The sequence below is a fragment of the Elaeis guineensis genome, chromosome 7, assembly GCF_000442705.2.
Source record: "Elaeis guineensis isolate ETL-2024a chromosome 7, EG11, whole genome shotgun sequence".
In the NCBI taxonomy this organism is placed as follows: Eukaryota; Viridiplantae; Streptophyta; class Magnoliopsida; order Arecales; family Arecaceae; genus Elaeis; species Elaeis guineensis.
Genome location: NC_025999.2, coordinates 72,552,403 through 72,576,810, shown reverse-complemented (window position 1 = coordinate 72,576,810; position 24,408 = coordinate 72,552,403). Strand labels below are relative to the sequence as shown.

General features: G+C 36.1%; 1 protein-coding gene across 1 annotated transcript; it reads left to right on the top strand.

The window, feature by feature from the left end:
• The first annotated feature begins 5,328 nt into the window (after nucleotides 1–5,328).
• Nucleotides 5,329–22,958, top strand: LOC105048997 (CBS domain-containing protein CBSCBSPB1). Its single transcript, XM_010928532.4, has 14 exons — nucleotides 5,329–5,642; nucleotides 9,572–9,737; nucleotides 9,831–9,963; nucleotides 10,055–10,225; nucleotides 10,435–10,513; nucleotides 10,598–10,711; nucleotides 10,816–10,882; nucleotides 12,327–12,432; nucleotides 12,653–12,711; nucleotides 21,395–21,504; nucleotides 21,599–21,732; nucleotides 21,821–21,906; nucleotides 22,018–22,107; nucleotides 22,581–22,958. Exons 1-14 carry the CDS (start codon nucleotides 5,515–5,517, stop codon nucleotides 22,758–22,760), a joined length of 1,623 nt encoding a protein of 540 aa, XP_010926834.1. The 5' UTR covers nucleotides 5,329–5,514; the 3' UTR covers nucleotides 22,761–22,958.
• Nucleotides 22,959–24,408: the final 1,450 nt, after the last annotated feature.

Below are 24,408 nucleotides of genomic sequence, written 5' to 3'. Positions count from 1 at the left end.
AAAAATTGATGGCAAATAATGTTAAAACAATACTTGTTATTAGTGATGAGAAAATGCCGTCGCTAATAATTAAGAATCCATCACTAATATTCTTTAAAAAAGTTTAAAAAAAAATATTAGCAATGGTAAAATCACCGTCCCTAATTGCCATCGGTAAAAATATTTATTAGTGATGACTGATCTACTGTCACTAATAGCAGTCGCTAATACTTATTTTTCTTGTAGTGTAAGGCATCGTTCTTTTGCTTGTTCTTCAATTTGCAACAAGTTTCAATTGTGTGATTGTCTTTCTTGCAATAACGACATGCCAGTAGCATGGAAGGATTAGGAGCACTTCTTATGGGATACTTAAAAGTAGCCAAAGTTATGGCTTCCATAAGAGTTTTGGAAGTTACATGAAGAGAGTAGTATCGCTCTTCTTGTAAAAGGAGATTATACGCCTTGCCTGCTAAAGAAAGTAGATCTATAAGTAAGATTTGGCTGTGAAGAAAAGAGTATGATTCATTTAGTCCTATTAAGCATTGCATCAATCATTGGCGAAGCTCAAATTAGGACACAGATTGGTATATACCACATGTGAAGAATCAATTTTTGACAAACCGGCAAGCTCGTCCCATAGAAATTTAAGCTTTCTATAACAAACAGCAATAGAGGAGTTGCCTTGTTTGACTGTTGCAATATCATGCATCAATTCAAAGATTCTTGATCTATTACTTTGCCAAATTTCATAGGTTGTCCTATAATGAAGAACACTATCTGATATTTCAGCAGAGAGCATATTCAGAATCCATTAAATGACTATATCACTGATATGATCCCGTAAGGAGTAGATGGAAGATGTGGTGGGTGGCCGTGAAAGAGAACCATCTATGAACCCCAATTTATTTTTGGCATTTCAAACTATTTTTATGGTACGGGATCAACTATAATAATTATCACCAATCAAAAGTTTGGAAGCAATTCTAGCACCTGGGTTGTCAGGATGATGAATAGTATAGAGTGAGAATAAATTTGGATCAATGAGAGGAGTGGAGGTAGAGCTATTTAAAGCAATGGTAGAAGGATTAGCAAAAGGTGTTGAGCTTTTGCCACGATGGTAGAGAGTATAGATTATCCAATGGGTATATAATTATAGAAAAAAAATTAGAGAAATTTGATAAACCTTGGAAGTGGCAGAAAAATTAAAAAGCTCCTCTCGATGACAATCAAAGAGAAGATCTTCGATGTCTTTAAAAAAAAATCCTTATTACTGAGAGAAATGTTACTAGTGAAAGAGAAGAAGAAGGTGTCAACCAAAAATGGTAGCCCACCGATGCACCATCATTGGGACACCAATGAGGAAGACGACAATGGTGCTGAATATTCAATAAAAGTTGGATGGCTCTGATATCATGTTAAAAAAGATGTTTTAGACAAAGAATGTTTAAGAAGAAATTTGTAGCCAAAAAGCTTACTTTTATTAGTTATAATAATATGCTTACATACACATCAAATGGGATCAAAATCCCTACATCAAAGGAATGATATAATCTGTATATGAAAATCTCTACAAATATGTACATAGCAAATTTAGGAATGGTTTCAATCACATGGAATTAGTCATATCTGTTAAATCCGATTGCATAGTTGGCCAAGGAAATCAAGATATGATTTTCATCGCATGAGATTATATAATTGCCTATATCTGCCTAATATGACATCGAAAGAATCAAGGTATAATCTTCATCATTGCCATCCATATCTACCTATCTGATACTGAGAGAATTAACATACGATTTCTATCACTTGATGCATAGATTCCACTTAAAGACCTTCAGATATTGGATTTTTGTCTTTTTAATGAGTTTAGAATGGTAATTCCGGAAGGCTTACTATTTACTTTTGACTGCTAAATCTTTCACCAAGGATTTCAATTAAAGTGTGTGGTTCAACTTGTATGCGACTTGGTAGAAAGATGATAATATAACATGGGATAAATATGTGGAAAAAGCATAAAAAATCATATTAAAGTTATTCAATGGGTTACTACATACTGGGTGGTACTTTATGAAGTTAAAAGTGAACTAGGATTTTTCCAAGTGGCCATCCTCTCTGCATACCAACAAAAGATTCTAGGTTCAATCATTGGCCGGTGCATCCCAGAAAATTTGGCTCTAAATAGTTATAGTACAAACGGGTCTCCCTCCCCTTCTCTCAAAAAAGAAGCTAAGTAGTGATATAGAGATGCGTCAATTCCCTTTTGGACTAGTCACCCCTATAAGTGGACAATCGAGATTTTGCATTTTTTAAGTATTTGGCACTGGCTACGGTATAGAGGTAGGATTGCAACTCAGGCAGCTTATGTTGGGTTGAGGGTAACCCTAACCAACCCAATTTCAATAGCTCCCATCCCTAATTCAACCAACTCGATCTAAAGTTTGGAATTTTCTAACATCAACACAATCTTAAGCTAAATTTATGTTGAGACAAGTTAGTTGAGTCAAGCCATGTTGGGCCACATTAATCAGATTAAATCAGGTTGAACAATAAAATGTAATATAGATAAGATGTTTGAGATGCTTGTTTTTGTTAGATTAATAATTATTGGATTGAGGCCTCAGCTGTTCATTAATTTCAATGATACACTTAAGGATGCTAAGAATATAACTATATCAAACATGCAACTTATCTGTACGAAACATATAAGTAATGTTCATATGTCAATGTCAGCTCTAACTAACCTAGGATCGAGTCCTCAATTTTGAGCCCAACCTAACCTAAATTTAAAAAAACTTCAACTTAACCCTACCTAATGAGCGGGATTGCCAATCATGTTCAAGTTGTGCCCAACCCAGTTTGCAACCCCGTATGGAGGTAGTGGTACCAATCAAATGTTCCACTATATCATAATTAAGCTAAAGTTTTATTGCATTCTTCAACTTGGGTTTCTTCAATCATTTTTATTAATAAATTTTCTTAAATGTAGGATTCCACCATAGATTCTCTCGAGGAAACATTGCCTCAAGACCTAATTTGCTCTATCTTTTTCCCCACCTTCTCATTTTCGTCACATGACTCCAACCACCAATAATCCAAAGGCCTTTCTTCTCAAAACCCCACTGCATTCTCTAATTGGTAATGCTCCAGGCCTCCAATGAGTTGTGGCCAAATTCTACTTGCAACCTTCACAACTCTATTGTTTTTTCTTTTGGGTTTGACGAGGAGAGGAAAGCGACAATGGCTTAGAGATTAACTTGGTGCGAGGGATTATAGAAGTGTGATGAGAATACAGGATGCGAATTGAAAATATTAGCAAGATCCATGGGTGTTGTCTTTTGATAAATAGTTGTTGGAGGAATAAAAAATGCAAGGAAATTGCGAGAAAAAAAAAAAATCAATATTTTTTAAAAGTATTCTCCAAATAATTTTAAATTAAATATTGCAAAATCAAGATCACATCCAAAAAAATTAATCAAAATTATTGTTATTTAGATTCACTGTCTCTGCATAAGTTCCAAGACCTACCAATCTAGTACTACACGTATACCCGCATGAATTTTTACAAATAAAAAAGATGAATTGCACAAAAAGGTAATGGAAGGAGTTGATTAAAACCTTTAAAGTGAAGGGACCGTTTGTTCAACATGGGCAAGGCTGAGAGGTCAAAACATGGTTCCTTTTCAATCAAAGAGTTATGTGGGAACCAGATGAATATATATTTAAGATTGAAATAATGCATATAGCCCTTATTTTCTTTTAATTGATGGAGGTTTGATTCCAACATCATATTCTCTGAGTTGATTTGGTGCATCATCAATAATTTGAAAGATAATATAGATTATTTTAAGATAGATTGCTATATTAAATTATCAATAATATTGATTATTATATTTATACACATAGATATTCAGTAAAATTATTGAAAATCTTGATTAATATGTTGATATGATAATCAGATTACTGGTTATATGAAATCAAATTTTTAAATATCTCCAATCATTTTGTCCTGATATTTTTTTTCTCCGAATGAGAATAACAGGAGTGAGTGGATATGGTGATGGCGTAAAGAAGTGGCGATCGAGGGATATGGGAACATAGGTATTGAGAGTGAAGAGGGAACGGATGCATGTGAGCCGTAGGGTAGTGAGAATGGGCATGAAGGAGCCATGGAGGGATGGGGGAGAAGGATGGAGGAGCCGCGAGTAGATGAAGGGAGATGGAGGAGCCACGGCGGAGGCATATGTAGAGGGGGGGGGAGGGGAGGGATGGCAATGATTTTTATGTGATTTTTTGAAGAGATAATTTTTTTAAAATTTTTATTATAATATTATTAAAAAAATGATAATCTGATAGTCATCTCTCTTCAAATAATTTAGATTGCTTTCCATGATACAATTTGGATTGCTAACACAATATATATTATCATCTAAAAAGTATATCAAATATAGTAATACCGATTATTACATCAAATTGCCAGCAACTTGGATAGCTACCGAATGTAACCTAAGTGATTGTGTGCTCGGAGGATCTGGATTGGAATTTTGAGTGGTGCCCTTCCAGGTGATGGAGTCTGGTTAAGTGATTAGTACGAGCGGCTTTTCTTCTCTCAATCTTAAAAAATAAAATTTTATATTATAAAAAATTGTGAAACATACAAGAAATAAATAATCATATTTATACCAGCCGTTGTAAAAGATTAGCGGGATTGCCTGGCGTGTTTAGATTCACGGGAGCACTAGACCGGCATTCGTTAAGCCAATAACAGCACCACATCTTCTGGTCTTCTCTTTTGAAGGTGCGCGTTAACGCCACATCACATGCTCTTGGAAATCCCACTCCTATTTTCTCGGACAATGCCATCTTCCACCTCCCGCACAGAAATTTCTACAACATCGTCGCAACGACCGTTCATTTTGTCTCCGATCCACTACAAGGATATCATCGAACGGCAGAGGCCTTCCCGCACGCAAATATTTTTGCAGCATTTATTAGCGCGCATCAACACGGTTTGCCAGGCTTCGGACACGGATGCGGAAAGGCCCTTTTTCCCAAAATTGCCCTTTTTGAGGGTGGCGGCCAAGTTTTAAAAAAAACAAAAACAGTAAAATTACCTACACAACAACTCACAATATGACTCGTATTGTCTACCCATGGGCCCCACGCGTAATGTTACATAAATCTCTGGCCTCTTCACCCTGGGGGTCACAGTACGAGTTCTTTTTCAGTATGTTTATATGGCAGAAAATTGAAATTAAGAATTTTTTGCTTCCGAAAAATGGGAAAATTTGCGGTTTTGGGAATCTTCGAATCCCGTCAAATGGGAGGAGGAGAAGAGGCGTGGGGAGAGTTTATATTTGTATCGGCCATCGCATCGCTTCGCTTCTCATTTTCCTCTCCGTCGCCGGCGATCGAAGACTGCTCGCCGGAACGAGACTTCCGATTATTTGTTCTTCCCGGCGGTGCTTAGGACCGGCATCCGGTTATCGGGCGGCGGCGGAGGGGAGAGAAGAAGGGCTGACGATCGTGGGCGTGGGGATGGACGGGCAAGGAGGAGGTCCGCACAGGAGGAACCTGTCGGGGAACGGCGTGCCGGGGAGGAAGAAGAACAACTCCGATAACGGGAGCTTCGATGGAGGGCGGAGGAGTTCCCTGGCCCGCTCTTCGTATGATCCTTTCTTTCTTTCTTTTCTCGATTCATAAAGCTATCTTTCTTTCTCTTGCGTATACTATCTTCTTGTTTCTTGGTGATTTTTCCGTATATTGATAGTTTTAAATATCAAATGAATTACTTGGCCTATATATCTGTTTTTTTAGGCTCTGGTTATTGGATTACTGATATTTTGTTGATTCCCCTGCTCGGGATGTGATGGTTATTATGATACTATCCTTAATAGAAAGGACCAGAGTTGTCTCTCATAGTTTTGCTTCCTAGAAGTTTGAAATCTGGGTGTTTTGTTTGGGGACTTGAGTTTCTTTTGATGTTTTCCAGCTAAGAATGAAATGGTTAATTCATCAAGCTACTGAAAATTAGACAATTTTAGTTGCTAAAAGGAACTAGGAAAAAATGATGTTGCAATTCTCCGCTTATTTTGCCCGTGAATCCTTGAAAGTAATGTTTTTATGACCTGTCTCTGCTTTTAAGTAGTTGTAAGTTGCTGTGTTAGTATACTACAAAATAAGTATAAATTGGTTATCTAGATTAATTTTGGATGATCAGGCTATAGGTTGATTGCATGAAATCCTATTCTGGATCAGTTTAAGAAACCTTGTCTGAGGAAAAGGAAAGCAGGTTTTTGGCAGATGGTTTGGGGAAGCGCTTGTTTAGTTATTTAAGAAATCACATAGTGGTTGACGTCTTGAGATTTATTTTAAGCTTTGCATAGAATGAGTGATTTTAATAAGTTGCTTGTAGGGTGTAGGAGTAAATCCATTTCTTGGTTGTAAGGATTCTTGGTTTACTTCTTGTCCATGTTTAACTTAAAGTTACATTGTAGTTGGACTGGACAACAAGATATATTGGAACGAAAGGAAGTTTCTCTGGCATGTGCTGCACATTGGGAAAGGATTGGTTCTTTATGTGACTTTAGATCTAATTTTCCTTGTCCAATACTTTTGCAACATTCAAACTCCATAAATTATGGTCCTCCATTCAATGACCTTCTAGGATATGAAAAAAGAGATCTCTCATAAATGATGTGAATTTTTTCTTTTGTTTTATTCACCAATCAGTGGATGATTTAGCTGGATTTATTTTAGCACCATGATTGACGAATCCATTATCAGTTCTAGCTTGGATTCAACGTGCTGTCACGATGTTGGCTTAAACTGGAAGGGTCTTATGTGCTTGACATTACCTTAAAAAAATTCACCAAGATTTTGTTTAAGACATATTCAGAAAAGGGAATCAGCGGTTTATCATGCCAAAGCTTTTTTCCAAGCTTTTTAGTAGGGAGACTAGGCATTTAGCAACAATAACTAAGCATAGCCTATATTACTTGTGTGGGTCAAAGGCTGGCATTGTATGGTTATGTAGCACACTCTATCGACAGGTGAGATGCACTGACATTTCAAGATACGTATATCCACCACAGGATTGAATAATGCAAGCCTGACATATGCTTAAAGATGAGAATCAAACAAATGAAGATAGTCTCTAACATATAGAAATCTAGAACATTAATCAACCTGGACATCTATAGGATTTAATGTTATAAACAAACTTATGATTCATGATAGAAACTAGAAGGTAACATTTAATTATGTACATGTTACACAATATCATAGATGTTGCTAACATTTGCCTTTATTATCGTAAGCTCATAGCCTGGTAGTAAAGCAGAATTGCATATTCTTATATAGTGTGGGATACTTGTAGCTTTTGATCTAGTGTGGAACAGCTATTTTAGGTTGTTACAGTGTCCAATTTGTACACAGTTTTCTTTTTTACTTGTCTTCATAGTTTTCTTTTTTACTTTTCTTCTTTCTTTTTCTAAGAAGAAAAACAATAGGAAAAAGCTATGAAATGTCTGAAACAGTGATAAGGTTGTTCAAGATGGTCAGGTTACTTGGGCACTTCCTTTTCAGGTTTCTAGAAGTGTTGAAACTTTTGGACACTCGGAGACAACATGACACAACATGGCTGGACACTCTATTTTGAAGGGTCCTGCCAATGTCAGGAAAAGTGTCCGATACTTGGTAGTTGTTCGTTTTTCTCAATTTTGAGTTGCATGCAAGGGACTCTTAATTTCAGGTGTTGGTCACTTTTAGCAAAATGTCCTATGTTTTTAATACAAGTCACTAAGGCTTTATGGATGCTTCAACCAAAGTGTGCTTCTGCTTTCAGCATAGATCTATCTAGATTATTTGGACACATTAAGCAAAGTGTTCTTATATTTTTAATGAAAAATTATCACAGTTATATGAACATTTGTAATTTAAGTGTCATCAAGTTTTCATATAGAGTTATCATTGTCAATTAAAATTTAAGTATCACAACATCTTTAGTAATCTCAAAATAAATAACTTAAAATAACTTGTGCACTCATGGCTTTTCTACTAATTTGTCTGTTAAACAGTATATATAATTCTCCTCCCCTTTGTCTGTTCATCTTTCCTGGATAAGCACCAAAAGACACAAAAAACCCATATAATTGATGTATAAATAAACTATATATGTCGAGGTTTTAGATATCGGTGGGATGGCAGGGTATCCTACTGTCGTATTGGAGTACTATCAGAGGTGTGAGGACAGGATGAGTTGGAAAAATGGACTAGGACAGGACTGGACATCCACTTTTCTGAGTGTTGGGATGCGGGGTCTCAATTCTATGGAAAAACAAGAATGGTCCAGTCGCATGGAATTTAACACTTTGCTTTATATTAATGTATAACAAAATTATACATCAATATGTATTCCTTTGTTCCCTTGCCACCATGTTTGGAGGCTGTCATGTCTGACATTTTGACACTTGGCACCTGTGCCAATTATCCAGGTAACACTGATTTGGTTTGGCACTGTTTAAAACAATAAACTACAGAGTTCATACCATCTACTAGTTGGTATCAATGCATATCCTTATTTACTCTTTCAAGCCAAAGCATGATGATACTAATTGAAACAAACACTATGAAGCTACACATCTTTATGCCATTTCAATGACCTACTGGCATGATACGTACATGATATGAGGGGGCAATTTAGTTTAGCACTATAAGCAACTTTGCTTCTTCTAGATTAAGCTCAATTCATACTGTTTAACTGTCTCAATCTTTAAGCTCCTTGTCAATGCTATGGACCTATTTTGTGAATATCATGCTTTAACATTTGTTATAAAATACATGTAGCTTTGGAAAAGATTGATTAGCTACCACACAAATATGATTTGATCCAAAAATGAGACCACTACTTAAGGATTTAAATAGATAAGGTTTGTGAAAATGCACCATATTTAGTCTTATCTGTTTCAATTTAAAGAGAATATGTGGAAACTTGGATTCTTTTGATGATAAGAGAGCTTTGATAGCTTGAAAAATTATAGTTTTGCATAACAAGGATAAGAGGAATTATGGTTTTGGGTGAGGGTTTACGTAAGTTGCTAGTTGAGTTCTTAAGTCTGAAATAATTCAACTCTGCAAAGAAAGGAAATTTGGTGCTCTAAGCAATTCCTTGGTGCTGCTATAGGATTAGAATATGATGCCTTTGTTTGACAAAAGCATGGATTTCTACTTCTTGAAATTACATGACCATATTGTACTTCCTGCAACTTCAAGTTTCTCATTATACTGGCATATGAATCTTAATATTTACTTTTGATGCCCATTACAATGCGACTTTTGGAAATTGCATATGGCTGGAAACATAATGCATTTTGTGGAAACTACAATATGACAATCACATGTGCCACCTATGTGCATACCTTTTGGAAACACACAATATCTATTCACTTTACTCTGGGCCTATTGAATGGAACTTTTTGTATTAAATGGCAAGAAAGAACATCAATAAGAAAAAAAAAATTCCAAAAGGTATTTTACAATGCAATTTTGATGCAAATGTGAAATGATTGATTTTATTGTTCATCCCCGGGAACAGGACTGTGAGTGAAAGAACTGTAAAGAGACTGCGTTTGTCTAAGGCCTTAACAATACCGGAGAACACAACTCTGTATGAGGCTTGCCGCAGGATGGCTGCTCGTAGGGTTGATGCTGTGTTGCTGACGGACTCAAATGCTTTGCTTTGTGGGATCCTCACTGACAAGGTTCATGCTCACTCCTTTCTGCATGAAACATAATAAAGTCTAAGCCAGTTTATTGGAGCTCATGATGCTTTTTATATGTTTTCTTCAATGAAGGATATAACCACAAGAGTCATTGCTCGTGAATTAAAGCTTGAGGAAACACCTGTTTCCAAAGTCATGACTCGGAATCCTGTTTTTGTTCTTTCAGACACATTGGCTGTGGAAGCACTGCAAAAGATGGTGCAAGGTTTGTAAGGATCCTTTAACCCTAGGTCGCACACTACTTTTTTCTTTATGATGCTTATTGATTGTTCAACCTCGACCTTTCTATTTTTCAGGAAAGTTCAGACATTTGCCTGTCGTGGAAAATGGTGAAGTCATTGCTTTACTTGACATAGCTAAGTGTCTATATGATGCAATTGCACGAATGGAACGGGCAGCTGAGAAGGGAAAAGCCATTGCCGCTGCCGTTGAGGGGGTGGAAAAGCATTGGGGAACATCAATTTCTGGTGTGTAGATAGGACGTCTTGCAGAAGTTGATTGTTCTCTCGTGATTATTTTTCATCAAATTTCATTAATATCTGCTTTGTTTCATAGTTTTCTTATTTCCAATAAAATTACTCTATGACATTGTTATTATCATGGCATATTAATTGTCATAAGACAACTAAATATGTGGCCTATATTCTCATTATACTGTAAATTTTAATTTTGCCAGGTCCTAATTCATTTATTGAAACTCTTCGAGAGCAGATGTTCAGGCCATCATTGTCTACCATCATACCAGAGAACTCAAAGTAGGTAATACCATCATTAGGAGATCTCATGCTCACATACAGGATTAAGTAATTAATTTGACTGAGGATAGCATTTTCTGTTAGGGTTGTTATGGTCTCACCAACAGACTCAGTGTTAACTGCGGCAAAGAAGATGCTGGAACTCAGAATGAGTTCAGCAGTGGTGACAGTAGAAAACAAACCTCGGGGGATATTGACGTATGCTCTCCCCAAGTTTGTAAATATTTTCATGTTGAAGGAATCAATTACTTTTCCCTATGCCAAGTCTGTTTTACTCTTTTCTTTTCTTTTTTATGTCCCAGTTCTAGAGATATATTGACGAGAGTAATCTCACAAAATCTTTCTCCAGAGTCAACCCCTGTTGAGAAGGTATCTGTCTACCACTTGAACCATTCTCTCCTGCAAATCCATATATAATGCTTAGCTCAACTTGCAGTGCAATTGCATGATGTTATGATGATTTGGGCTGTAGTGAGTGATGCAATGATCAGTTAAAAATTGATGCAAGAAAAAAATAAATTGTTAGAAAACGGAATGAGAAAATTTCTGAGCATTTATAATTATATTTGCTTCCTATGGATCATAGGATCCAGAGTTAAGTCCAATTATCAAACTGATTCATATTTGGAAAAATATCATGCGGTATATGACTTAACAATGTGATGATTCGGCTTGGGTTTTGAGATATGACTTTCTGCTGTAATTGTTCCTTTATTGGTTCAACACAAAAATGTAATGAATCACATATACTCTACCATGCAATGGCATGGTAATTTATGATATAATGTCTAATATAAAGGTATTCCGCTGCTTAGATGAGTTAAAATTAAAGAAATTGGGTAATTTATGTAAATCAGGAGTAATGCACTGTACCATATTATTTATACATGCTTTACTAGTAAACATAAAACAGCAACAAATGTTATACTCTTTAGAAAAGTTCCAACAAAAGATTAGTGGTAGAGTAACGGTACTATTCATTGGTGAACCTACCTAATATTCATATTGCGTTATGCCACACTGTAAATGCATAGTTTGTGTCAATTGAATGTAGTTGCAAGTCAAAATAATTATTTTTTTTGGCATCTGATTTGTATTTGGATAAACTTCATAATTAGCCAAATGCTTCATTGCATTCCCTCATATCTATATAACTTACTTTTTAAATAATTTGGTTAATAAGGAAAACATTTTAATCAATTGCAAATTAGTTTTAGTTGCAAGAACCAAATGAGTATATGGGTTTGTGTCTGTAAATATATTAGTTATCGAGTAATCAGCTCAGGGAAAGCAGAACAGATATTGGCTGCAACATTTTATATAAAATTCTAAAATCCCTCATTTGATATATAAAATGTGGAATTGAATTTTTTACGGTATATAAACATGGCATGCAATTTTTCTTATTTTTAAGCACATGATATATGTTCATTGTTCTTTTCGGTAGATATTTTTTCCTGGTTCACGATCTTTGAATTGAATGAAAATCAATTATCCAAGCAAAAAAAAAAAAGTGCCAAGTACTATGCTAAGGTCTTGAGTGACATTGAGTGATACTAGTCGAAAAGGTGACAATAATACTCTAGAATTTGGGGATTCATACTTGATAAGTTAAAAAAAAAAAAAAAGGTTGAGTTGTATATGTACCATATGATGCAGAATAATAGCTCAAACCATGATTACAACAGGTTTGTATTTAACATTCACAGTTTTTGCCTTAATTCTACGTGAAAGCTATGCATCATCCTGTTTATTAAGAGACTAATGTTGGTATTCCTTAGCAAACGTCTTAGTCGGTAACTTTTGTACTCAGGTCATGACTCCAAATCCTGAATGTGGAACAGTCGATACTCCAATTGTTGATGCTCTTCATACCATGCATGATGGGAAATTTTTGCATCTCCCTGTTGTAGATAGAGGTATGCTTACATATAAAACTAGAAAATTAGTCATTTTTGATATTGCTGATCTAAAGGGCCATAGCCTAATTATGGTCCCTGCAATCCAAAATCCTGTGAGGGGTGAACTAGGGACAGACCTAAACTTTGGCATTTTTTTTTTTGCACAAAGTGGTTGCTTTAGGATGCAAACCCACACAATTGCACTTGTTGCTGACCTACCTTCTGTGATTTGTAACAGATGGACATATAGTTTCAGTGATGGATGTGATTCATATTACTCATGCTGCAGTAGCCACAGTAAGTTGCTAAGGGACTTTAATCAATCAATTTCATGATATAGTTGTGCCCAGTCTCAGCCATCTACTTCAAATTGCACACTAGATTTCAAGTTTCATTCTTTTATTGACAACCAGATGCTGCAAGCTAGCTTTGCATCAAACCTTGATCTCTTGCTTTCTAAATGCTGTTTTTAGCACATCATGCAGTCATGCTCTCAGGCATTGTATGGCACTGGTTGGGTATAACAGTTATCCTTTTTAGCAGCAGCATGCCATGGATTATGGATTTTCTGGACTCTTTTGGTGATCTTGTGACAGATAGATAATGAAACTTTTTATGCTAAAGAATTCTTGGTATCTGAGCTTGGTGTCTTTGTTTCTTACTATGTCAATATTTTGTTTTATAGGTATGTCTTGTAAAGTTAACCTCGGTTTTTTTGGTCTGAGAGGTGCCAAGTGGGTTGGGGGTAGAACTTCAATCATGTGTAGTAGGTTCAACAAAGTGATAGATTTTTAAAAGTATAGTCACCCTAGTTAGACATGATTAACCATGCAATTTAGTGTAACTCAATTGCATTAGCATCTAGAACATTGTTAAACTCTAACTTATAGGTTACCTATGAAGAAGATTGTCCACGAGGTTTCTTTTGTGATTTGGTGGACTACCTAGTACAACCACTCCCCTTGGTTTGCTTGTCAAAGCAATATATAGAGTTTTCTCAAATTTGGTTTTCTAACTATTGATGCTTTAAGTGATTGAGAGTGACTTTCAAGTTGTTATTGTTGAAAAAAAAAATTATAATAAATGTGAATAGAAGAAAAGTTTATTGCAAGGCCGGTAGTACCAGTACCAAAACCCGACTGTATGGTATGATACTAGTACCATACCATTCCAGTCCATTTCAGACTTTTCTTTTGTTTTTGAATTTTGAATTGAAGTCAGCATATGGTTTGCCGACTTCAGTTCAAAATTCGAAAATAAAAAAGGTGAAACAGGAAAAAAACTGTTGACATAGGATGTGTTGGGGAGGAAGCGGGAGAGGAAGGAGGAGAAAAGGAGTGAGGGGGAAGAGGGAGAGAGAGAGAGAGGGAGAGGAGAGGGAGAAAAGGAGGGAGGGAGGGAGGGAAGAAGGGAGGGGGTGGATAAGGGAATGGAAACACTAACCCTAACCTTAACCCTTACTGGAATGCGACTTTGAGAGAGAAAGAGGGAGGGAGGTTGGTAGAGGGAGAGGGTGGGAAGGAGTGACTTAATAGAGGCAGGGGGGGCGAACTATCTCGAGCAACCAAGCAAGCAAGGGGCTAGGTGGTGTAGCTACTTGCAAGAGCAGGAGGCCTCTCTCATGTATTTCATGCCACAAGTAGGCGAAGAATCGAGCCAAACCATGTTAAATAAGCTATGAGAGGGGCTGGTTGAAGCAAACCAGCCAAGTCTAAACCATGCCAGTTTCTTATCGGTCTAGTTTAGTTGACCTCGAACTGGCCGATTTTCGCATTCCTTGGTTTATTGCTCAAATCCAAATGTATGGTAATGGAAGAATTATCTTAAGAATGGCTTTGTTTCTCAAAAAATTAATGAGACACTAATTGATCTTCTAATGGAACTGAATATTTTGGTTTTTTAAGTGTAGCGACCGATGAGCTTATCCAAAAAGGCTAGCCATAAAGTATATTTTGGGTTCTTGGCCCTGTATAAGTACCAAACATCTTTCTAGTGCACAATCCATATAAGGCTAAACACATTCCTACGCAGGTTCTCACATTCTCTCCTTGTTTGGGCACTAGCATCCTTGCTAGGCTAAGTGTCTTAGCTCTAAAAGGGCTCGTGCTGCAGTGTCCTAGTAAAGCTAGGCCATGACTAGGTTTACTTTGATACCATTTGTAACAACTTAGGGCCTCACCCACAAAGGCTAGCCAAAAGGTACATTTTGGATTCCTTGGCCTTGCATGAGTATCCAAGATCTTTCAGGTGATATGGCACTAAACACAAGCCCACACAAGTCCTCGCATTAAGTAATTTTTATTGCATAAGAAACAACTTGATCGAAAATACTATCTTGGTAAAATGGTATTTTGATACTATATGGATATTTCCTTAAGAACACCTCATTTTGACGCAAGATGGATACAAAGCCCATTGAAGGCTCAAGGAAATAAGAAAAGAAGATAAATTTGAAAATTATTCAAATGAATTGGAAAGAAAAAGAATAAAGTATAGAAGATATTTAAGTGGGACACATAGATTTGGTTTCTGCTATAATAGGAAAAAAGTTAAACTATTCAGTTTTCGAGATCAGCCACGTATTCACCATAAGAGCAAAATGTGTCTATTTTTTCTGGTTGTGATACCTATCTCCCATACTATAAATCCTGATACCCTTTATATGGAGTTCTTGCATAACTCAACTAAATGACTTGTTAACCAAATGAATTTCTTAATATTTTCCAAAATATTTCCTAGGTGAGTAATGCATCGATTATTTAAACCCTCCCCACAAAACTGGGGCTCATATAAATATTTATAGAAGAAGAAGTTTGTACAAAGGCAACAAAAAAATAATCCTATAGGGGGTGAGGGAGGGAGGGTGGTGGGAAGAGCATAATCAAGGTGTTTATCAGCATGAGCACACTAGAATTTCACCTGCATTAGTGTTATCAGCTTTCTAGATCTTGTGGTTGAAGGAAAAAGAAAAAGAAATGTTAAGAATTCTAGTGATCCAGCATGTCTAGCAACATCATCCTTGTCTGCAATAAAACCTCAAACATGGGATCAATATGGTGGCCCATGCCCTTTATTGTGAAAAAAATCTCTTCACTTAGAACCTCATCCTTGCTTCACCTTCTTTTACTCCATTTACTCCAACTTTTCCCCATCCTTTTATTAGTAGGTTCAGGATGTCTTAGTTGCGGAAAGTGTAGAAGGACATTTAATGTAGAGGTTGCATGGTGCTACCTTTAAGCGATGCTATTTTTCGTCAATACTCAAGAGCATTTGGTCTTTAGGCTGATATGATCTCAAATCTTCTTGAGCAAAGCTTCTTCTGGTCCGATCAGGACCAGGCCTATTAAAGCTATTGTTTGGCTGCCCATGTAGTATCTGTGCTTTATACATGCATACATGTGTGTGTGTGTGTGTGTGTGTGTGTGTTGGTCTTTGGCATTTTTGGTGCATGTGTCATGTGATAGGAGATAAAGATGGCCATGACCCATGATTTCCCATAATAAAAATATTTTATAGTTTGCATAAGTTAAACCTATTGAATTCAGAGCTTTGCAAATCCTAAGACACATGCATCATGATTGATGGCATGTATTTTCAATTTATACATCATACCATGTTTTAATTAAAATTGGTACATTTTATTTTTGAATCCTTGATGCATTTTCTAGGAATTTTTGGTGCAATATATCATGCTGAATGGTCTTAATCCCCACTTTAGATGGCCCATCACGGGTTCTGTATGCATGTAAAATTTATTAATATTTACAGATACCTATATACATATTAACATATGTCTACTTAAATTTTTATGAACTTTCCAAGAAAACTAATTAGCTTGCTACAGTTCATAGTTCATACCAACAAAGAGTGTTAAAAAAAAATAGTGTCATCTTTCTACTTATCATTAAGCTTCACTCCATAGACCTTGACGATTACACCATCAACTTTGTAGCTTAAAAGTGGATCTTATAAGGACACTTGTCAATTACTACATGCTGACAGATGGCTAAATTACTGCCTGTCACCTGTAAACATAGATTGCTTCCTAGTGCTGTAAATAATATATGATAATTTGATAATTGAATTAAAGAGAATATCTGATAACCTGACAATCCAATAATCAATAGCTTTTTGGTTTGGATCTGGATGTGACCCACATCCAAAATGGTAACCCAACTAGCAATTTCATAGCAATCTGTAGGCACGAATATATATATTTTCGTATTTTCTAATTGAAATTCCATACATGTTTATAACTTATAGAATGCACTTCAGGTTTGCATATTGCATGCCAATCTATTAATGTATCATTTATTAGATCCAAATATAAGCTATCTATTTAAGGATAACTAGAATCTGCCATTCTTGCAAAATGTCATGGTAGTTCTTCTTAGGCTAATAGTTTAGAATCATTATAAAAGGACATAATGTTCCAAACATGGAAGGTTTAGTTACTAAATTAGAAGTTGTGTGGTTGGAAGGTTTTTTATGCCAAAACAGGCAAGAAGATACTGAAGAAACTATATGTGAAAAATTGACTATATTGTGGAGTAATAGAATATTTGAATATTTGATGATGGGTCTGAATCTTAATGGAATTTGATAAGAAAATACCAAGACCATATCCAAATTGAAGTATCTTCATTGAGTTTACACTTGAACCTTGCTCAGATATGACCTGACTCTCACCTGTTAACAGTCACATTGCTATGTGAATCAGAACTGTGAAGTTTATGACTTATCCCAATTGTTTGGTGCTGGTCTTTTGAAGCTTTGTTTTAAATTTTGTTTCTTTGAAGTCTATTTTTCAGTGTCATGGCAAGCTGTTCCAGTCCTAACTTTCAAACACGTCACTTCTGGACATGGATCCAATTATCTCTCCTTACTAGGCCCTCGGACTTTCATTCTACATGTGCATATCATACCAAGTAGTTCCTGATCAGTTGTTCTTAATAGGAGCAACTATATGCTGCATTTAATATATTATTTCCTTCAGTTTTAGCATATATCAGTCTCAGCATTCTCATCTGTGCCACATTTCTATTTTTTGTGTAAGAACTTCTTAATTTTCTAACATATTAATTGGATGATGTCATAAGCCTTATTACTGTCTTATTCATTTGTTCCTCAAATAGCCAATGCTTGCCTTCTCATATGATACCCAAAAGCGCCTTTCTATTTCGCTCCTTGCTCAATTCCTTAGACTTCTATGCATGTGCAAGACATAAATGTTCTACTGTGCAATCTCGTACGATAGGTAGGTTCAAAGTTTCTATCATGCCATTCGTTATCATGCGTTTTTGCCAAAAAGTCAACAGGCAAATATACATGTTTTGTTTCTGATTCTTGCTGTTTTAGTATTACTCATTCATATAGCTATACTGGACTCATTTTTTCTGTTCTATGTTTATTGGGATTTTGATCTTGATAATGAAAGTATATGTGAATATTTTATCTTTTGATGATGCTTAGTTGGATTAAGTGAGCATCCAATGCAAAAAAGTTCGTTTGACATGCATTTTGCTTGACTCAGTGGTCCAGAGTTGCTTATTGTGCAAGTATTATCAAACTAAGTGATGATAGTATTTCAAGCAATTCTGAATACTAAAATCAATGCCACATTAGCATATGAAAGCTGGTAAATGTTATAGTTTAGATGCATTAGAGTTACATTTTTAAGACGAATTTTAATGCTTTTGTGTTTTATAGACTCATGTATACCATAAATTTTTCCACTTGATTTGTGGTTAATTGCACTATGATAAGAGATATTGTAGTGAAAAACTATGAGGCTGCAGATTTATATCTATATAACTATACAACACTGATTAAATATTTGAGAGCAAAGACAATGCCCAAAAAATTATTAACATGTATCAACTATCTTTATGTATGAGCAGATAGGATGTGCTATACTGTACCAAATACTTTGCTATGTTAAAGAGCAATACTAGAACCAGAACCATATATATTTAGTTGTTTGTTGCCCGATATACTGTGGTGTACTCGATGATGATAATTTCAATTTTCAAGTAATTGATTTATGTTGTTTCATGCACTTACGATACATGTTGATACTTTAATCATGGCCTGATCTAAATCTGATTTGTATGATTAAAGTATTATTTTAATCTGAGATTTGGCTTTAAAATATTAGGTTATCAAAGTAGATTTTTTAGGTAACTTTATTGCCTGGTTTCTGTTCATTGTATTGTCACTTTTTCTTGCATTTGAACCCTTCCCATTGTTGGGCCATCTACCATTCACAATATGGATTTAAATTCTACTATCATCCTCATGTGCTCTCCCGTTAATAATTTCATGCAATTTTGGAGCATGCTCTGAAGCTGGATGCTAATTTAGTTTCAGTTAGATACTTGCATATGAAATGTGAATGCCATCTGAGATTCTGAATAACAATCTTAAGTTGCATCTTAACTTTGTGGTCTTTTCTTTAATGATGAGATTGAAGGCAAAACAGCTCATCTCTAGGTCCAGTTTCAAGATAAGTGCCTCTACAAATGAGTTGAATAGTTCCCACTGAGTCATGGTAAACAATTTTCTGGGCCTGATCAGATGCATCCAATTCCCGTGGGATTTGATGGGATCAGGGCATTTTAAAGGGAATTTAAGACTTTGTAGGAATAGAAATCCAAAACTCGTTTGGGAGAGATTTTACAGTTAAATGTACATGGAAACTAAGAGATTCCCTGGGAAAAAGAAAATTCACTGATTTCTCTTTTTTCCCATGTTTACGTTAGAAGCCCCACAGCCCCTTTCACTCCTCTATCCTCTCACTTGTTACTAGCTCTACGTATCTTATGATCCTCATTTTTTTCCTTCCATCTCCTACCTTCCAACCTTCACACCTCAACCCATCATGTGCCATCCATGGAGTCTGCCACCATTCACGCTGCTGCTGCTGCAGATGAGTCCCCTACATATATCTATCATATCTTGTGAGGATTAATGAGCATGGAAGGTTAAAAGGATATAATAAAATAAATATGAGGATGTGGAAAAGGAATACTGCAGTAGGGAGAGCATCTGATCCAAGATTTGGTTAGTATACTTACAGTGTTTTTATATGGAAAGTCTTCTCTGTTTCCCATATGTTTTAAGGTTTCTCTGTAATGGAATATAGAGTATCTCCATGTCATGGCATGTCAAGACCCCAACTTATTTATATTTCTTTAAAATAAAACCATTTCTTGGAAGGATCATGCCATGACTAGCCATCAAGACCTGGTTAAATATGTTCCTACTGGATTTGGTATTCCTCCATATGGAACCCCATTGATTGCTCATCATAATTTCACTTAAGACTAGCAGATTTAACATATTCAGTTAAGAACCACTTCACTAGCGATCCCTTTGCACAATCACAATCCCATATCATAATCAACACTAAACTTCATGTTGTCAGAGTCTCTTGCTTTATAACCCAACAGTAGTAGAAAGTGACATTAAATTCTCTATACAACATAGGTTTTCATGTCCTTAGAGCCAGAATGTTCTAACTGGAGTAACACTCCCACTTTGGCATTTTCCTGGAATCTCTACTGTACAGCAACCCTGCTTTCTAAGCACTTCTATACTGAAAGTGTTACTAAAATATCTACTTACAATATCTGCAGCCTCATCCTCTCCTGCACCAGCTCTTGGCTTTAGCAAAAGTCATCCCACTGCCTACATCTATCTTCTAGGCCAATCTTCAATTTTTATGACTTAAATTGTTGAATTATATAAGAAACATACAATGGAGTCTAAGGCTTATGCAGCATCTCCCATATCCCTTCTAAGGAAATGCACTTGCAATCTGAATAATGATTCTTCTAACATAATTAGGTCGATGCAATCCATCCAACTACTCTCTTCTTTTACTAGGAGAAGGTCAAGGATACAAAAGAGGCATAGGGGAGGCATGGTGAGAAATAAATCTTTAGATACGAGCTCTATACTTAATCCGATTGGACCTAATTGAACTCTGTACAGATTAATTGAAAAATATTGAGTATAGCTTCATACTGAACTGGACTTGACATTTATCCAACCCCAAATAAGACCCTGTAAAAGCCAAGCACACCAGTTGATGGACCAGATTTGGGTTGAAATCTAGACTCAAGACTTGTTAGGAGGTCATGTCCAAGTCAAATTAGCTTATATTCATATATTCAGCTATTTTTTGATTGCAATGTTTTTTTTTATGTATTTTTCCTACAATCAATTAAAAAATAAGTATTGGAAATATCATGGATAATATTTTTATTGGTTTTTTCCTTAGAGCATCATTTGGCTCCTATGTTTTATACGTTCTTTGATTATCATTACCTAGATATCTAAACAGGCTTGTTATGAAAACCAAGAAAACCTATAAGCTATTTACAGGATTCCTCTTCTTTAAATGAGACTTCCTGGACCATGCAGCATTTGATATAAGTATTACTTGGTGACTGGTTTCACAGAAACTGGTTAAAATTCTGGTTTAGTTAATTGCTCCCACCATTACAATTTCATGACTAAAAGTTGCCTTGCTATGTGTTTCTATCATATATCAACACTATGGCCATACTGCAACATATCCATGACTAAAATGTTCCTGTGACTAAAAGGTTCCTTGCTATATGTTTTCATCATCTGTCAATTCTATGGCCATACTGCAACATATCCATCATCATTGTACATCAAGCACCAGCGTGTTCCATTAGTATTGCATGATCAGCTAAATTTGCTTTTTGTTATAAAATTTCTATGTCAATAAGTATTCTATTTGCCTTGTTGCAGTTATTTACAATTTTACATTGATTACCATTAAGAATTTCAGATTTTGACTTAACAATGCATATTCACATACATAGACATAAGCATGCACATATGTGTATATGCACATGCATACACATACAGACAGATATAGTATTCATTGTTCTCCATTCGCAATTGACATAAAGTAATTTGTTGTCATTGTTCATGATATCTCAAGGTGGGAAGCGGTGGGGGACTTGGAAATGAGGCAACAAGTACCATGTTGCAAAAGTTTTGGGATTCTGCTATGGCCATAGGACCTTTGGATAACGATGATGATTCTCAGAGGTTTAATAGCATTACTATTATCGTACTCTTTTGTGAATGCTTTTCTTTATTTTTCAATATGTATTTTACTGACCATGCTTGGTTTTCATTTCAGTGAAGGATCCATCAAAGTGTCTTCTGAAGCAACAGACACAGGGAGGAACGCTTTTTATCCAGCTTCAGGTCCATCTACTACATTTGGCTTTAAGCTTCAAGATAGAAAGGGCAGAATGCACAGGTTTAACTGTGGTATGCTCTCTGGTCAGACATTATGACAAATAAAGAAATTCTTCCATTTAGAAGTTTCTGACTTGAACTTTATTGTTGTCCATTTCAGAAACACAGAGCTTGACAGACCTTATAACTTGTATTCTCCAGAGGGCGGGTGATGATATTGATAGGAATAATCTTCCCCAAATATTGGTATCTACTCAATTGTTTCACTAAGCTTGGACGCCATTTAACATTAATTAGCTGGCTTTTTCACTGAAGGGGTTCCTTAAAATGTTTTCTCTTGTGATGTCCTTTTTGAAGTATGAAGATGAGGATCATGACAAGGTCATCCTTGCATCTGACAATGACCTCGCAGCAGCTGTTGATCATGCTAGACAAGCCGGTTGGAAGGTATGATAGGTCTAAGCTGAGACATTGTGACTCCCTTTGACGATAATTTCTACAATGCTTCTTAGTTGCTGATTAATTTTCACTAGCATACGTAGTTTTCCAAAATGTCTTGAAAAATTGTAAATTGTCAATGCAATTAACCTAAAACCAAGAAATATTAGTTAACATCTTGTTGCTGTTCATAACTTGGGACAAAGATCCTGAGAGGTCTTGGAAAGGAGAGGTATCTAAATCTACGTTACCAAGTTCAGAGAGAGAAGGTACGGGCCTCATCTAAGTTGGACGGAGATGGTGAGGGATCTCGACGGCATGATTGACAAATGAGGATTCATTTTGCCAATCTTATATTGGACCAGGCTTGATGGTTGTTATTATTACATTGTTATCCATTGACGAATACGAGTAGCTCAGTTGCATACAGAGTCAAAATTTGAATTATATGTACATAACTTCTTTATCTCTTTCTCATGCAGAGTTTAAGGTTGCATTTAGATTTCTCCGGTTTAGGTCGCCGGAAGAAAGGTGGTGAATCAGGAGGCCTTGACTATGCCCAGAGGGATGCATGGGCGTCTGCATACAGTGCAGTTGCAGCTGGAGCTGCACTTGTTGCTGGGCTTGGGGTGATGGCTTACTTGAAGAGGTCAGGTTCGTAGATAAGCCACGATCGATTCCACACTCTCTGTATTCATAGAAACTCCAACAGAAAGACCAAAAGCATACGTGCAGGCAATGTGTACCGTGACAAATTAAAAACAGCCCCGTGGTACGCTCTTGTATTTTTTTTGGGCCTTCAGAGTTGTTGGCAATTTGTTCTGTAGCTGTTTTAATAATATTGTACGCTTTCTTGTGTACATCTCAAACTAACAATGGGCTAATGATACCTAATGTGACCAGACGTTTTTTTTTTTTTTTTTTCCGACGTCAAAGAAAAGAGAGACTAGACATGTTTTTTAATGCAAGTTTTGTCCTTCACAATTGATTCCATGCATTGAGACGATGACTGCATTTCTTGCATCAGTTTAATGGAGAGAAACCAGACATCTGCAGTTATAAGTTATGTGAAGAATTAAAAAAGCTTTGGTCAGATGGAACCAAAGTATTCATCCTTCCTCAGTTGCACCTATTCCACATGCCAACTAATAAATTAAATCTCTCCATCTGTAATTTCTGCAATTCCAATTGTTAATTTCAAAGTATCCTTTTGCATAGTGTGTTTCCTCGCACCTGTGCTTCTTAAGTTTGCACTATGCTAGCATAGTTCATTAGATAATGTGGCTATGAACCCTATGGTTGAGTTTGAACTCAACCTCCGCATATGAATTTATTTCTTTGTTTTTACTGATAAAAATACATGTGTTGCATGTGTCATGCTTTTGCCCTTGCTACCTGGAGGAGTTGAGGTGGCCATGTTCATTCTCTGGTTAATAACTACGGAAAGAGATGCCTTTCGTTTTGTTGATACGTGGAGACTGTCGCACCGCATCTGGGAGTCAGCTTGATGACGACTGCTCAGCCGACAAAGGGGAATGTATTTCAAGTCAACCGAAGAAGGGAAATGGATGATACTTTTTATACTATTATTGGTGTCCAACGACCCTAATATTTTGGCCCATAGAGGCCTTGTCCTTTGCTTCACGAGAACATCAACATGCATGAAGATTCTCTTTTATGATCATCTATAGTTGGACCGTCATCAGTCTGCCACATCGTGATGTATATATAAAATATTAAAAAAATAAAAAATCATCCAATTCTTCGTGCACGTGAATCACCGTCCATTCGTATATGCGAATTATGCGTGATTCATATATGGTTATCTATAATTGGACCGTCATTGTCTGCCACATCGTGATGTATGTATAAAATATTAAAAAAATAAAAAATCATTCAATTCTTCGTACACGTGAATCACCGTCCATTTGTATATGCGAATATTTACCGTAGACTTTCGTGAATCACCGTATGCGAACATTTACCGTAGACTTTCCTACGAAACAATGCTATTTATAGATGGCAATCAAATAAAGATTCAAATGATGGAATAGATCCCATCTCGTATATCGGGACAGAACTGCCATGCCATCATTTTCACATCTCATCAGCATGTCCTAAAATATCTCCTATCCTAAATATGAGATGGGATAGGATAGCAGCACATCCTATTTTATTGGATGACCGGAATAATCCCATTCCACATGATTTTAAGCTTTAATGAAATAGCCGGATACGATGAAAATGGTATTCCGACTAACTGGGAGAAGACAGACCTTTTTGGCCTACAAAGGCCCTGTCCTTTGCTTT

Bases quoted from the DNA above. Each gene is read 5' to 3' on its own strand.
- LOC105048997 (XM_010928532.4), top strand. From the start codon at position 5,515: ATGGACGGGCAAGGAGGAGGTCCGCACAGGAGGAACCTGTCGGGGAAC. The intron at 10,226-10,434 runs GTGTGTAGATAG...TAATTTTGCCAG, and splicing joins TTGGGGAACATCAATTTCTG to GTCCTAATTCATTTATTGAA. The intron at 21,505-21,598 runs GTTTAATAGCAT...TTTTCATTTCAG, and splicing joins AACGATGATGATTCTCAGAG to TGAAGGATCCATCAAAGTGT.